The sequence below is a fragment of the Diceros bicornis genome, chromosome 35 (assembly GCF_020826845.1).
Source record: "Diceros bicornis minor isolate mBicDic1 chromosome 35, mDicBic1.mat.cur, whole genome shotgun sequence".
Taxonomy (NCBI): Eukaryota; Metazoa; Chordata; class Mammalia; order Perissodactyla; family Rhinocerotidae; genus Diceros; species Diceros bicornis.
The window spans coordinates 14203107-14216063 of NC_080774.1; the positions used below are offsets into that span (position 1 = coordinate 14203107).

Genomic DNA, 12957 nt, shown 5'->3' on the forward strand with positions numbered 1-12957 from the left:
CTGATGCATGGATGAGGCATTAGAAAGCTTGTGTCTGTAAGACCATTAGTCCTTAGCGTTTCTCTGTCGTTTGTGTGTATGCGTTTGTGTGTAAATACTGTGGCTTCTACATATTTCTGTTAGTGATCCCTTTACTGAGAAAACTTAAGGTAGCAGATTGGCTATAATAATGTAAGAGGAAAAACAAGGAGATCTTGAGACCCAATTTTTTATTAAAATGTTCTCATTTGAAATTGTCACTATTGTGCTATGAGAACATGAAAGATGTTCACAGCCTTCTGTTATCTGGTTGACATTTCCTCCCGTTGGTGTTACTCATCTGAACCGTGTTGCAGGAGTGGTTCCGCACCCACCAAGTCTTACTCCTCTGTTGTTTTAAGGCTCTCCCTGTTTTTTCCACCATGGCCCTGCTCTTCATTCCCCGTTTGGAACCAAGTGTCTCTTTCTTTTCCAGATACACATCAGGGGATGTGAGGGTGTGGGACACCCGCACCTGGGACTACATAGCTCCCTTCCTGGAATCGGAGTATGAGGAGGACGAGCCTGGAATGCAGCCATATGTCTCCTTTGTGAGGATAAACAGCTCGCTGGCGGTAGCGGCTTATGAGGATGGTAAGTAAGCTCAACCCTCCTCCCTATTAAGGAAGAAAAAAGCATTACAAAAATTAAGCAGCTGTGGCCAGCTTCCCCCGTAATCCCTCCATACATACACGTGGGCACACACACATGTTCACACACATACGCTCACTCTTGCCTTTATGTGAAGAAGTTGGCCAATAACCCTCAATGCATTAGTAGGCATTGGAACACGGCACCCATTAAAACTGGTGTTTAATTCCTACTGGAACTGTCGGGTTGGGATTTAGCGCCAGACACGAGGCTGGCCAAGCCATCTTAAGCAAATGACTTGTTTGGTGTAAAATATTAAATATACTTGGCCTACTTTTCCTTTAGTCTCTGCTCAATCCAAAGGGAACAGTGAAAAGGAGATAGATGTAGATAATCTATTGACAAATATGGAGATAGAAAAATAAAAGTCAGTTGCCTACCTTTTTCTGGCACTTAGCCACATACCCTATGAGATAACTTATGGTAATATGTTGTCTCTCTGGGCAACTGTGGATATACAGAACTAGGAAAGAGTAGTCTAAAAGTAGTTTCACATAAGTAATGAGACACTTGACAGTTTACAGCTAGTAGGAATAATAATTCCGATGGCCATGATATCCTGTACTTCACCTCTCACGCTCCTGCTTCCATCATGTTGTAAAGTTTGAATCTCCAAAAGCTTTGTTTCCCTGCTTGCCTGGAAGTTGGACCACAACTGTTGCAGAATGTTAGTCATCACGTGTGGCACTGTTGCAGATCTTCAGAGTCACTGTAACATTATCGGTTGGCTCAGAGAGACAAAACTATAGTAAAGTAGCCAGTGGGAATTTTATATCCACATGCCATTTAAAAATAGGGGTGAAATCTTAAATATTTCCATTTTATTACTTTAACAACGTGAACTCTGTTCTTTTGGTTTGACATGAGTAGATGCCATTGATGGGTTATTTTCATTTCAGCCTTCAGAGATTCAGCTAAGCTGTGTCTGTGGTATATAATACTTCATATACATTTATTGAGATCCTGGATAGATAACATATGAGGAGCCTGAGTGTGCTTGCTACTTTCCAAATTATCAGTGAGTTTTTTTTTAAACAACTATGCAAAAGTTGCAGTATTTTTAAGTTAGTCATACAGTTTTAGAATCATAGGATAGCCTCCCCCTGCCACACACACATGCATGTGCGCACACACATTTTTCTTCCCATGGGGAAACTGAGGTCCAGAGAGGCCAGCTAAGTGGTTTGCTTGAGGCTGAGTCGTTAGTCAGTAGTGAATCCAGAACTGCGGTTGTGTCTCCTAGGCCATGCCGTGGTTGTGGTGCTGTTTATGTGATACCAAACACAGAGACGCTGGTCGAAATGTGCGCCTGATAGCTCACATCTCAGGTTTTGTGAGTTTGAAAATATAGCTTGAGGTGATGTGCAAGTGTGCTGCTGGTTGTATATTGTCTCTTAGAGTTGTCTTTGTTGCCCTCATCCCTATTGTTGCACAGAAATATTGGAGAACTGTGTAGATATGATAGAGAAACTACTTTCTTCAGCAACTGATTGCCAAAATATATTTTAAATACTTGGTTTTTAAAAAAATTTCATAGATAAAATTCAAACAGAGCAAAAACGTATAAAATGTAAAAGAAAATGCATCCAAAAAGAAGTTGAAGTGTTCCTCCTGGTCCCCTGCCTCTAGGCCCTCTCGCATTTTACACGTAGGTCCTACTCTAGGTATGTTTCTGCACCTCGCTTTTTTCACCTAATGGCTCGTCTTGGTGTCTTTCCATATTAGCACTGGTAGGTAAACCTTACTCTTTTTCAGCCTGTGTAGTATTGCATTATGTGGCTGTATTATAATTTATTTATTAGGGCCCTTAGTGAAGCATATTTGCAGTGTTTATTTTTGTTATTAAAAACACTGCGGCAAGCAATATTCTTGAACAAATACCATGACGGACTTGTGCATGTGTATCCCTGGGGTAAATTACTAGTCATTACTGGGTTGGAGGCTACAGATGCTTTACTTTTTTCGTGTGTGTGTGAGGAAGATCAGCCCTGAGCTAACATCCACGCCAATTTTCGCTTTTTTTGCTAAGGAAGATTGGCCCTGGGCTAACATCTGTGCCCATCTTCCTCTACTTTATATGGGACGCCGCCACAGCATGGCCTGGCAAGTGGTGCCTTCGTGCGCGCCCAGGATCCGAACCTGGGCCGCCAGCAGCTGAGTGCGCGCACTTAACTGCTACGCCACGGGGTGGGCCCCACTTTACTTTTTGATAAATATTACCAAATTGCCCTCCAAAAAAGTTTCACTAGTTTATAGTCTCACCAAAATATGTAAGAGTGCCTGCTTCCTCCTGCTTGTCTGATAGGTGGAAATGGTATTTCACTGTTTTTGTTTGCCCTTCTTTGTAGGAATATATGGACATCTTTTCATTGTGTTTTTGTTTCTGTTTCTTTCTCTGCGCATTGTTCTTTCCCCATTTTTCTTGGCATTGTTATCTTTTCTGGTTAAAAAGAAAGGGCTAAGAAAATAACCCTTGTCATATCTATTTCGAATATTTTTTCAGTTTGTCATTTATTCTTCAATGGACTTTGTTTATGATTTTTTTGTGTGTGTGTGAGGAAGACCAGCCCTGGTCTTCCGATGCCAATCCTCCTCTTTTTTTTTTTTCGCCGAGGAAGACTGGCCCTGGGCTAACATCCGTGCCCATTTTCCTCTGCTTTATATGGGATGCCGCCACAGCATGGCTTGACAAGCAGTGCGTCAGTGCGCACCTGGCATCTGAACCTGCGAACTCCAGGCCACCGAAGCAGAGCGTACACCCTTAACCGCTGCGCCCCCAGGCCGACTCCATGGTTTATTTTTCTAGATGGTAATTGTGTGTGTGTGATTTTTAATTTTTTAATTCATAAGTGAGTGGTTTTATTTTGTAATGTTTTTGACTAATATATTTTTAGGGATGTTACGGTCAAACTAATATCAACAGTTATACATTGAAAAGTCTTGCTTCTACCCATTTTTATCCACTCCATTCTAAAGCAATCATATATTTTAGTTTCTTGTCTGTCCTTCCAGTATTTCTGTATTGCAAATACAAGCAAGTATGAATATCTATTCTTATTTTCCCCCTCCCCACCTTTTTTTTTTTTTTTTTTGGTGAGGAAGATTGGCCCTAAGCTAACAGCCATTGCCAGTCCTCTTCTTTTTGCTGAGGAAGGTTAGCCCTGAGCTAACATCTGTGCCCATTGTCCTCTATTTCGTACATGGGATGCCGCTACAGCATGGCTTGATGAGCGGTGCGTACGTCCACGCCCAGGATCCGAACCTGTGAACCCTGGGCCGCTGAAGCAGAGCGCTTGAACTTAACCGCTAGCCACCAGGCCATCCCCTCTCCCCCCTCTTTTTTTAAAAAAAGATAGCATACAACTTTATATTATTCCACACCTTGACGTTTTTCACTTAATGACATCTTGAGAGGTTGTCCATGTCAGTGTACAGACAATGCTCCTTTTTCTTACCTGCGTAGTGTTCTGCTGTGTACAAGTACCTTGGTTTATTTACACAATCCCTTATTGAGGAATAATTATGTTGTTTCTGATCTTTTGCTGTTAGAATTTTGTAATGAAAAATCTTATACATATGACATTTCATGTGAGTGTAGGAAGGATAGTTTCCTATAAAATTTCTGGGCCAAAGGGTAAATGCAAATGAGGTTATACTATTTTGCACTCTTAACAGCAAGATATGAAGGTGTACCCATTTCCTCACAGTTTTATCAGCAAAGTATGTTTCAGACTTTTAGGTATTTGTCAATTTGATAGATAAGAAATGGTATCTATATGTAGTTTCAATTTACATTTCTTAATGTTGAAAGGTTGAATTTTTTTCATATTTGTATCTGCTGCTTATAATTCTTTTTCTTCTGTTACTGCTATGGTTCACTTTTCCTATTTCAATCTTGTTCAATATAGAGTTCATCCTGGGACAGTATAAGATATGAATCCAAGTAGTTTTGCGTCGCTTAACAACAGGACTATGTTCTGAGAAATGCGTCATTAGGCGATTTTGTCGTTGTGGGAACATTATAAAGTACGCTTACACAAACCTAGATGGTATAGCCTGCTACACACCTACGCTGTATGGTACTAGTCTTATGGGACCACCAACATATATGTGGTCCGTCGTTGACTGAAATGTTATGCAGCATGTGACTATATCTTTTTTTTCAGCATCTCTTATTGGAAAGCGCATCTCTGCTTCACTGGTTAAAGGTGCTACCTGTATAAGTTTTTTGATAGGAAATTCTTCTAGTATTTGGGTCTGCTTCTGGATGTTGTGTTCTGTCCCAGGTGGACCGTCTAGTTGTATACGTTTACATGATCATGTGTGTCCTTTTGGGTTTCATGTCATGCTCGGGGGTTCCCCCTACTCTTAGATGAGTTAAATCTGTAGTAGTTCCCTGGCTGCATCGTTTACATTGAAATCTTTGATTTGTCTCAAATTCCTTTTGATATTGGGATTATTTCTTTGATAAGAGCTCTCGTGTTTTTTTGTTCCTCTCTCACTCTGAGCTTGTTTTATCAGTCTGATCGGGGCTGTTACTATTTCTGAGATAAATGACAACTTCTCTTTTTTCCCCCAGACCTCAGGTGGCATTGTTTTTGGTCTCACTTCAGTTTAACAGATTGACACTGTGATATTTATACCAACATATTCATGAGTAGCTACTTCTGGGCAAAGACAGATTGAAATAATCAAATGCACATTTTTGTATTGCTCCTTTCCAGGAGCGATGAACAGGCCCTTCTTAGGCACAACATGGCAAAAAGGAAATTTACCTTGTGGGGTCTGCTGTATAAAATTTGTGACTGTGCTGCATAGAAGAAAAGGATAATAAAATGAGTTAATGAACTTCAGCTCCCTGGTTGTGCCAAAGGAAAGCTCTGTAGCCGTTGAGATCCCCTCCACAGAAGGAGTCAGATCCAGAGAGGGAGATGGAAACTGCTCTGGGAGAAAGTAAGTCATCCCTACGTCCTTTTTGGCCTCCTTGCCCGGTAGGAACACTGCACACCCACTTGGGGTGTGGAGATTTGGCATGGTGGTCCACAGTTGTGATTTTTTGAATTCCAACCCACTGGCCTCATATTTCTTCTGCCTTGTTTCCGATTGTCAGCACTGGCCGTCCTCCAGTTTGATTTTACCACTAATTGTGTTGCACGTTACCGTACTGAAATGAATCAAATCAAAATGCTTTTCCTGGAGCATTAGATAAAGCAGGCGAAGGTTCTGAGTAACGAGCAGATGCTGCTAATGCAGGGACAGTGGGGACCTTGCCAGGACCCCATCTGCTCCATGCTTGCCTGCCTTTGGCCTCGAGCCACAGCATTAGGGAACGGCAGTGTACTTGAAACCCGCTCCCTGTTCACAGAGTTTGTCTTGAAAACTCACTCTTTGGTGAGAAATGAGATTACACACTTCTTAGGTGCAAAGAAGTTCTTATTTGTCCCTGTAAGTGGAGAGAGACAAGACCCAGCGCATATTAGCATATGGAAACCTAGGTGGGACAGCCAGCAGTCTTCTTTACATGGTGCCATCAAGCAAGGCAGATTGGCTTATCCACTTGTGCAGCACTCCCCGTGCAATTGTCTGAACACACACATGCTCCATTGTCCCGGCCTCTGCCTGCCCTGGGCCGCAGTAACGATGAGTTCTCGTTTACTGACGTACCAACAATGGATGGGAGTGTGTCCTCCAAGCTTCTTCTTAGCAGTGAACGGTAGGACCGTGTTTTAGTTTGATGGCTGTGGAGACTAGGTGCTTCTGAAGTTTTGTTTATAATTTTATGTTTAATAAAAAATCAATTCTTTGATAATTTTTCTCATGTCTCTTGTTTGTATGTTGATGACATTTGAATGTCATGATGTAACCTTTGAATGTAATATACAATCTCCTCCCCTCCCCTAATCAAAATTGAAGTTTTAGAAGTGGATTATTAACATACTAAAGCATTGCCTGGGAGATGGCTGGGACAACTGGCTGTGAATTGTCGAGAATTTTGGATTTTTTTCAAGGCCTTTCTTTTCTGGTCATTTTTCTCTTAAAAGTTTCAATAACCAGTTCTTATCTGAAACCTTTTCCTACCCTCAGGTGTACGAGTCTTATTCAGACACTCAGTGAACAAAACAAAAGGAAGCAACTTTCTGACAAAAACCAAAAAAATACCAGGTGTTGTCCTTGTGAAGGACAGGATACATTTATAAATTTAAACAATTTTCTTAACAGTAGGAATGCTCACATTTTAAAGAGATTCAGAACAAAATTAATAATTGAAATGCAGAGTTCTGAACCCGGTGGTTCTTTTGGTGTTGAGGAGGCATTTCTCAGTGCATTGAACTTTAAAGCTGACTGCCACCTGGCGTGGCCTAGGATGTTAGATTTTCTTGCATGGACAAGACGTAGTGACTATGTTTATGTGATGGAGGAAGTTGCTGAATAAAAATACCTTTTAAAAGGTTTTTCTGTTCTTCAGTGAGAGGAGTTTGAAATATTTTTGCATTACACTTACTATGCTTTGGACTGAGTATGCATTACAACTAAATAATAGGGTAGTGTTCCTCGAATGGGAGTCTACAGATATAATCTTAGGTGGGAGTTTTGACATCTCTAGGAAATTTTTAAAAATCTGTGTATTTTTGTTGTAATCTAAAAAAAAAGAATCTGGATCTTTTGGCTTTTTAACTGAACCATGCTGTGGAATCTTAGAATCTGAATTTGCATTTTGTAGTCACAGGCTCTTGGCCCCAAGTGGTCACCTATGTGCTTTGTAATGCTTTGTTTTTCACACTGAGGAGTCCACAGATTTATTTTCAGAGGTCTGCAAGCTCTCAAATTTCAGAAATACTAGAGAGGGAAGTTCTCATGCTGTAGGTGCCAACTAGCAGATGATCAATTTCTAGGATAACTACAAATTTTTGAAGTTACTGGTGAAAATAATTTCTCGCACCGAAAAAAGTGGTTACATTGAATTTATGATACAAGATTTGTTGTTAATCCTTTGGTTTATTGGGGTGGTTTTACTGAAAACTGATTTGTAATAGGACACAGTGTGACGCATAAATTCAAAGTAGCTGTACTGTCTCATACAGTTGAGGTTGAAAATGGAAGGAGCAGTGAAGAGCACAGGGTAGCTTTGGAGAGAGAGTAGAGACTAGAGAAATAAATTGTCCAAGTTTTTAAATGCACCTAATGAAAACTGAGCATGAATTTGTTCTTTAGAGGAAAATAAATCGAATTTTAAGTCAGAATTTAATTTCCTTTTCAATATTTGCAATTTTGGTTGTAGCGTTTATTCCAGTCTAAACCCTAGAGCTCCGTTAAAGCAGAAATATATTTGTGGAATGTATTCTTGTTGTAAAAGCAAAATGTGTCCTCCTGCTTTTTCAGTTAAAAAGCTGTTAGCCAGGCCCGTGGAGTAGGAAGGCAGCCCCCTGGGGCCAGGGGCAGGTGGGGGAGGAAGTCTGAGTGGGGCAGTGGGCCTGGTGGGTTTGGGAGGTTGGCTGCATACAGCCATTGAGCAGGTAAGCATACTGAGGAGAATAGTAGCCAATTTTCTCATTATTGGGGAAGGGAGGTACAGGTATGGAAGGGGGATAGCCAGAATGAACTCTGTGGGGCTGGATTGGAATAGAAGGTGTCAGCATGGAGTTCCTGGTTTTTAATATAGATAAGGAAGTAAAGAGAGATGTGTGTGTGTTTGTGTGCACATATGCGCGTGTAGGTCCTGGCTGTGTTTGCAGAGAAGATGTAGAAGCAGCAGCAGTGCAGTAGCAGTGAGCACACCTAGTGCTCAGATCTTGAAGAATATCATTCTCCACTAAAAGGAGCCAGGCCTGCTTGGAGAAGTGGCTGACTCCAGGGCTGGGGCAGGGAAAATCTCCAAATATGTGGAAATTCAACAACACACTTCTAAATAATCCGTGAGTCAAAGAAGAAATCACAAAAGAAATTAGGAACTATTTTGAACTGAATGAAAATGAAAAACAGTACTGTCATGCGTCACTTAACGACGGGGATACATTCTGAGAAATGAGTCATTCGGCGATTTTGGTTGTGAATATCATAGAGTGTCACAAACCTGGATGGTACAGCCTACTACACACCTAGGCTATATGATACTAGTCTTATGAGACCACCATAATATATGCGGTCCATTGTTAACCGAAATGTCATTATGTGGTGCATGACTATATATCACAGTGTATGGGACATACGTAAAGCAATGCTTAGAGGGAAACTTGTAGCATTAAGTGCTTATATTAGAAAAGAGAAAGTCTCAAATCAACAATATAACTTTTTACCTTAAGAAACTGGAAAAAGAGGAGAAAACTTAAAAAGGTGGAAGGAATAAAGTAATAAAGAACAGAAATCAATGGAATAGAAGAGAGAAAAAAACAATACAGGAAAATCAGTGAAACAGAAAACTGATTCCTTTAAAAAATTGTTCAAATTGACACACCCTAGCCAGAGTGATCAGGAAAAAAAAACAGAAAAGAAATGAATTACCAACATCAGGAACGTAAGGGGGGACATCATTACAGATCCTACAGATGTTACAAAGACTGTAATGAAATATTGTGAACAACTTTATGCCAGTAAATTCATCCAGTTAGATTAAATGGGTAAATTAATTTTTTGAAAGACACAAAATACCCAAGTTCACTTAAGAAGAACTAGAAAATGAATAGCTCTATTTCCATTAAAGAAATTGAATTTGTGATTTAAAACTTTCTCACAAAGAAAAGTGCAAGCCCAGTGGCTTTACTGGTGAATTCTACCAAACATTTTAGGAAAAAATAATACTAATTCTATACACTTGCATAAAATAGACTAGGAGGAATACTTCTCAACTCAACTTATGAGGCCAGCATTATTCTGATACCAAAACTACATAAAGAAGAAAAAAAACAACTAGTACATGAAAAAAAGTAAACTACAGATTGATATTCCACATGAACATAGATGTAAAAATCTTTAACAAAATATTATAAAATTGAATCCTGCAATACATGAAAAGGCTAATACATCGTTTCCAGTTAGGATTTATCCCAGGAATTCAAGGTTAGTGTAACATTTGAAAATCAGTCGATATAATTCATCATATTAACAGACTATAAAAGAAAAACCATACGATCATCTCAATGAAACAAAAAAATATTTGACAAAAACTAATTTGTATTTGTGATAAAACTCTTAGCTAAATGTCATAGAAGGGAACTTTCTCCATCTGCTTAAGAGCATCTATGAAAAGCCAACAGCTAACTTCGTACTTAATGGCAAAAGACAGTGCTTTCCTGTTAAACTCAGAAACAAGGCAAGGATGTCCACTTTCACTACTGTTATGCAACATTGTTCTGGAGGTCCTGCTTACTGCAGTAAGGCAAGAAAAAGAAATAAAGACTTACAGATAGGAAAGGAAGAAGTAAAATTGTCTATGGATAAATTGTCTATGAATACAATCCTAAGCAATCAACAAAAACGTTACTAGAACTAATAAATATCTTTAGCAGTGTCACTGGATATGAGGTCAATATGCAAAAATCAACTGTATTTCTTCAAGTTAGCAGCAAACAATTGGAAATTCATATTGCATCAAAACTATAAGATAGTTGGGTATTAATTAGCAAAATATGTTTAAGACTCATATGCTGAAAACTATATAATATTGCTGAGAGAAATTAAGGAAAGCTCAAATAAATGGAGCGTTATCATGTTCATGGATTGGAAGATTGAATGCTGTTGAGATGTCAGCTCTTCCCTAATTGGTCTAGAGATTCAATCCAATCCCAATCAAAATCCCTGCAGTCTTTTTTGGGTAGAAGTTGATTCTAAAATTTAAAATCTAAAAAAAAAAATGCATGGAGCCAAGATTAGCAAAGAACAATTTTGAAGAATTACGAAGTTGGAGGACTTACCCTACCTGATTTCAAGATTTGCTGTAAAACGACAGTAATCAAAATAGTGTGATACTGGTGTAAGGACAGACCTGTAGATCAATGGGACAGAATGAAGTCCAGAAGTAGACCCGCCTACTGACTTTTTACAAAGGTGCCAAGGTAATTCAATAAAGAAATGATAATCTTTTCAATAAATGATGTTGAAATGTGGATATCTATATGCCTTCTCTTCCCTACCCCTTAGGCTCTACTCTTACTTTATGTCATATACAAGTTAACTAAAAATGAATTGTAGACCTAAATGTAAAACTTCTAGATGAAAACAAAGAAGAAAATCTTTGTGATCTTGGGTTAGGCGAAGATTTCTTAGGACACAAAAAATGCATATTATAAAAGACAAATGATGAGCTAGACTTCATCAAAATTAAAAACCTTTGCTCATTAAAGATGCTATTAAGAAAATGAGAAGGCAAGCCATAGACGGGCAGAATATATTTGGGAAACGTATGTCTGATACATGATGTGCATCTAGAATATATAAAGAACTTGTACAATTCAAATATAAAAAGACAACCAATTAAAAATTCCAAAAGATTTAAATAGACCCTTCACCAAAGAAAATATACAAATAAACAGTAAACACATGAAAAGATGCTCAACATCATTAGTCATTAGGGAAATGTGAATTAAAACCATTATGAGATACCATTACACACTTGCTACAATGGCTTAAAAAGACTGATATTACCAAGTATTGGTGAGACTGGAGCAATTTGTAATCCTCTTCCTTGCTGGTGGGAATGCAAATGGTATAGCCACTTTGGAAAACAGTTTGGCAGTTTCTTATAAAATTAAACACAACCTCACCATATGACCCAGCAGTCACTGGTATATATTTATCCAAGAGAGTGAAAACATATGTTCACATAAAAACTTGTACTTGAATATTTATAGGATTTTATTCATGATAGCTCCAAACTGGAAGCACCCCAGATATGTATCAGCTGATGAATGAATAAATATGGCATGGTATATCCATGCAATGGGACCTTACACGTCAGTAAAAATGAACAAACTACCGATACCTGCAACAACATAGATGAATCACGGTAGCATATGCTAAATAAAAAGAAGGCAGACCCAAAAGAGTACATACTGTATAATTCTACTTATATGAACTTCTAGAAGCACCAAACTGTAAAAAGCAGGTGAGTAGTTGCCAGGAACTGGGACTAGGGGAAGGGGACTGACTGTAAAGGGGTCTGAGGGAACTTTTTGGGTGATGGTAATATTCTATATTATGATTGTGGTGGTGGTTACGGGACTATATATTTGTTTCCATCAAATCGTACACTTGATGAATTTTTTTTTGCATATAGATTATACCTCAATATTTGAAAAGGCAAAAAATACCATTTTAATACTTTTTGCAGTGTGATCAATGCTACTCGTGCAAAGTTAATTTTTAAAAATTTTTTGCTCAACAGGAGAGGACAGTGTCTCGGAGGTGTATTAGGTTAGAAGGACAAGAATGCTTTCCTGCTCAGTTCTATATTTGAATAGATGATCAAGAGCAGAGAATTCCTCTGTTGGCTCCTGGCCACCGAAACACATTTAGTGATTTAGGTTTGTTTCTGAATTTTTAATTTTCTAGTAATCTTTCATGAATAAATCTGGACCTATTTCCAAAGGGATCCAAAGAAGTGGTTATTGCATATATGGGATCATGGCGGCAGCAGGCTTGGCCAGAAATAGTGTCCATGTATACTCTGAATTGTTCCTTTTTCTTTGCTTTGAACTCTACTCCCCAACAGGACTTAAAAACCAGGATTGTGCAATATTACATAAAGGAGTTCCTGGATAAGCAGCTCTCCCTCACCCTCTATTCCAAGGCCATGGAAGGCTGTTCTGCATATTTTTAAAGTGCTTGACTTATGACCTTTGAGGTGAAGACCTGGACTGACATTCTAATTTCTAAGAGTTATAAGAATACATAACTCTTATAACTAAGAGTTGTAAGAATACATAAGAATATATATTATATATAACTATATTGAATATAGTTATAAGAATATATAACCTAATATATTGTTATAAGAATAAGAGTTATAAGAATATATAGTTATAAGAATATATTACAAGAATAATATATACCCTAGTAACATTGAGCACAGCGAGTGCCCAGATTTTCGTTTCCAAATATCATTAATTCTTTAATAAAAAGAACCAGTGCTAAGACAGGTAAATACAAGATGAGTCTGGAATGTCTTGTGGGGCCAGAAAGTAAGGACGTTCAACAACAACAACAAAAACGAGATACAGGGGAGCAGGGGGTTCTATTTATAGGACAATGAAACCAAACTGGAGTTCCCAACGGCCAAATCAGGGCCAATTTGAA

General features: G+C 38.6%; 1 protein-coding gene across 2 annotated transcripts in view; it reads left to right on the top strand.

Moving 5' to 3' along the window:
- Positions 1-12957, top strand: part of FBXW8 (F-box and WD repeat domain containing 8) — a 115231-nt gene that overhangs the window by 50692 nt on the left and 51582 nt on the right. For both annotated transcript variants that reach the window (XM_058531509.1, XM_058531510.1), the window contains exon 5: positions 455-612. In XM_058531509.1, coding sequence (XP_058387492.1) covers positions 455-612 — 158 coding nt within the window. The remainder of the gene's footprint in view (positions 1-454; positions 613-12957) is intronic.